The 3010-nt window shown below is 42.0% G+C and overlaps 1 protein-coding gene across 1 annotated transcript in view; it reads right to left on the reverse strand.

Moving 5' to 3' along the window:
- Positions 1-311: 311 nt before the first annotated feature.
- LOC101848582 (mediator of RNA polymerase II transcription subunit 12-like protein) overlaps positions 312-3010 on the reverse strand; it is a gene marked incomplete in the record, with an annotated part of 78486 nt that continues 75787 nt past the window's right edge. The window contains 2 exon segments of the mRNA XM_013081641.2: positions 312-1101; positions 2162-2321. Of these exon segments, the coding sequence (XP_012937095.1) occupies positions 931-1101; positions 2162-2321 (331 nt within the window).

The raw sequence follows: 3010 nt of genomic DNA on the forward strand, positions 1-3010 counted from the left end.
TGATGATAATGATCCCTAGCTTCCAAATATATAGATCACCCAATCGCCATTTATCTTCCTGAAAAAGATTTGTGTAAAATGTCTTTCCCCTTGGACACAATGTCAAGCCCCTGACAGGTTTGAACCCATCCCTTTCATTTGCCAGGCCAATAGCCTCACCACTGGATGATCAATGCCACGAGTTCCAGATATCTACAGGTGTTTTTTAACCAAAGATATCTGTCTATTTCCCCGTGGGTTGGATGTGATAGAAGTCCATATTTTACTTGGGGAAAAAAACGAGACAAGTGTATGAAATCTTAACAAGATCGAAGACAAGATAACAATTTATTGATCACCACAAATAGAACTTGGCTCAGCGCATGCACTTCCTAACACATTTTCTCTTTCTCGCTCTCTCTGTTACACACACACTTATTCACACAGATACGTACTTACATTCACATACATGCACATTCACACACACACACACACACGAATTTAAATTACAAAAAATGTCCACGACTATTTACGTCACAAGAAAGAAAAACAAATGTCCACGACTATTCGTATGTCACAACAAAGTAAAAAAAAAAGGTCCACTTCTATTCACATGTCACGATTAAAAAACAGGAAAAAAAAATTGTGTCCACTACTGTTCTTATGTCACAATAAAGTATTAAAAAAAAAAGAAAAAATGTCCTCCACTATACATATGTAACAGTAACAAAACAAAAAAAAGTTTTTATGAAATAAAATAAAATTCCACTACTATTCATATATGTCACAATTAACCTGTCCCCTACTGTTCGTATGTCACCAAAAAAAAAAGAATAAATCCGGTCAACTACTATTCCTATGTCCTTACACCCCCCCCCCCCCAAAAAAAAAAATCCCCCAGTCATAACCCAACAATGACATGCCATTTCATCAGGTCCACTGGTTCACAGGTCAATACTGAGGGTAGGAGCCGTACTGCGGGGCTGGGCCGGGGGGCGGGCCTTGCATGCCGGACGACATGCGCCGCATGGACATGACGTTTCGCTGTTGTGGCGCCTGCATCGGGGTCATCCCAGGCTGCGGCTGTTGTTGTTGTTGCTGCTGTTGTTGCATTGCCATCATCTGATAGGAGTTTGAAAAATTAAAAATGGTAAAATTTTACGAGGAAAAAAAAGAGAAAGAAAGGTAGAAAGAAAAAGAAAGAAAGATCGAAAGGAAAACAAAAAGAAAGACATTGATAAAACAAAAAAAGTAATCTTTACTTTGAGGTTACGGGTGAAGAATAAACTCGTACAGATATGGTCAAAAAATTTGCACAGAAAAAAAAGGGGGGGAAAAAAAAAGCCACAACAACTCAATGAAGATTGAGAAGAAAACTACGACAGAACCCTCTCTAATTTTAATGGCCAACTGTGTTAGACATCCCTTCACATATGTAGCCTATGCGTTGGTGTGTATAGGTGCGTAAGTGTCCTAAAGTCTTTTGCTCTTTTCTTTGTTGTCGGAGCTGCCTGGATCTGTGAGATGTGCGAGTGTGTGTGTGTGGGTGTGCGTGCGCACGCGATTGTGTATTTGTGTATGTGTATATGTCTCCCTATGAATGTATCTGTCTTTTCTGTGTATGTATGTTTGCATGTTTCCCCCCAAGACACAGGTCCCCTTCCCACACCCCTCCCTTCACCTGTTGTCATAGCTGCATCCATCAGTTTGTGTGTGTGTTCCTGTTTCTCTGCAAGTCTACTATAAGGGTGAACCCCAAGCCCCCCCCCTTTCTACTGTGTGTGTGTGCGTGTGTGTGTGTTTACCTGTCGTAGCTGCATCTGTGAGTTGGCCATGGGTGTTCCCATGTAGGACTGCTGGTGCTGTGTGTCTGCATGTCTGTGTGTGTGCATGTATGTCTTTACCTGCTGTCGTAGCTGCATCTGTGAATTGGCCATGGGTGTTCCCATGTAGAACTTCTGGTGCTGTGTATGTGTGTATCTGCATGTATGTGTGTGTGTGCATGTGTGTGTGTGTGTTTACCTGCTGTCGTAGCTGCATCTGTGAGTTGGCCATGTGTGTTCCCATGTAGGACTTCTGGTGCTGTGTGTGTGTGTATGTATCTGCATGTCTGTGTGTGTGTATCTGCATGTCTGTGTGCGTGTGTATCTGTATGTGTGTGTGAGAGTGTGTGTGTGTTTACCTGCTGTCGTAGCTGCATCTGCGAGTTGGCCATAGGTGTTCCCATGTAGGACTGCTGGTGCTGTCCCGGAGGCCCTGCACTGGGAGCCATGGGTCCCTGACTGTAGCTGTTTATGGTGCTGCTGGCCGCAGCTGGCATCCCTGCCATACCCGCTGACATCCTGGGGGGAGAGGGGATGACGAAACTTTAAAAAAACTCTCTTGGATTTTTATTTTGTTTGTTTGAATAGAGATTTTAAAAAACCCTCTCTGATACAATGCCCTCATTCGACCATACGCAGTTGCGAAGACCAATCAGGAGTTGTATTTTAAAGACAGCGTTTCCAGTTTGGTAAATTGTTCGGGAGAGCCAAAAGACACCCCATCCCCACCTCTCAAAAGCCAGTCTCTTTGAATATCTTCAAAACACTTTACCCTCATTATTTAATAAAATATCAATACCAGAACGAGGCAGAAATGTCTGGCATGTTTTAAACTATCAGGTGGAGTGAATAACTCAATTGTGTCTAAAACTGGATAGGCCTATACTGTCTTTTAAAATAAACTTCAAGCAATATCCATGACTGTTTCTTTAGCAACATTAGTGAACATCAACACTCAAATTCTATTTCAAAGGTAGGCCTATATACCTGCAATTACAATCTCTCTCTCTTGCCCCTTTTAACTTCCAGTGGAGCACAGGCCATCAACAACATTACTCCAGCGAAGCCTGTCCTGAGCAGCCTTTTCTATCTGTTTCCATGATGTCCCCGCTTTTTCAATTTCCGGCAATTACAATATTTACTACAATTTCCACACTCTCAAAATGATTTACGGGGGTCACAAATTAATTAATTAAAATTTTTAAAAT

The sequence above is a fragment of the Aplysia californica genome, unplaced genomic scaffold (assembly GCF_000002075.1).
Source record: "Aplysia californica isolate F4 #8 unplaced genomic scaffold, AplCal3.0 scaffold00139, whole genome shotgun sequence".
NCBI classification, from domain to species: domain Eukaryota; kingdom Metazoa; phylum Mollusca; class Gastropoda; order Aplysiida; family Aplysiidae; genus Aplysia; species Aplysia californica.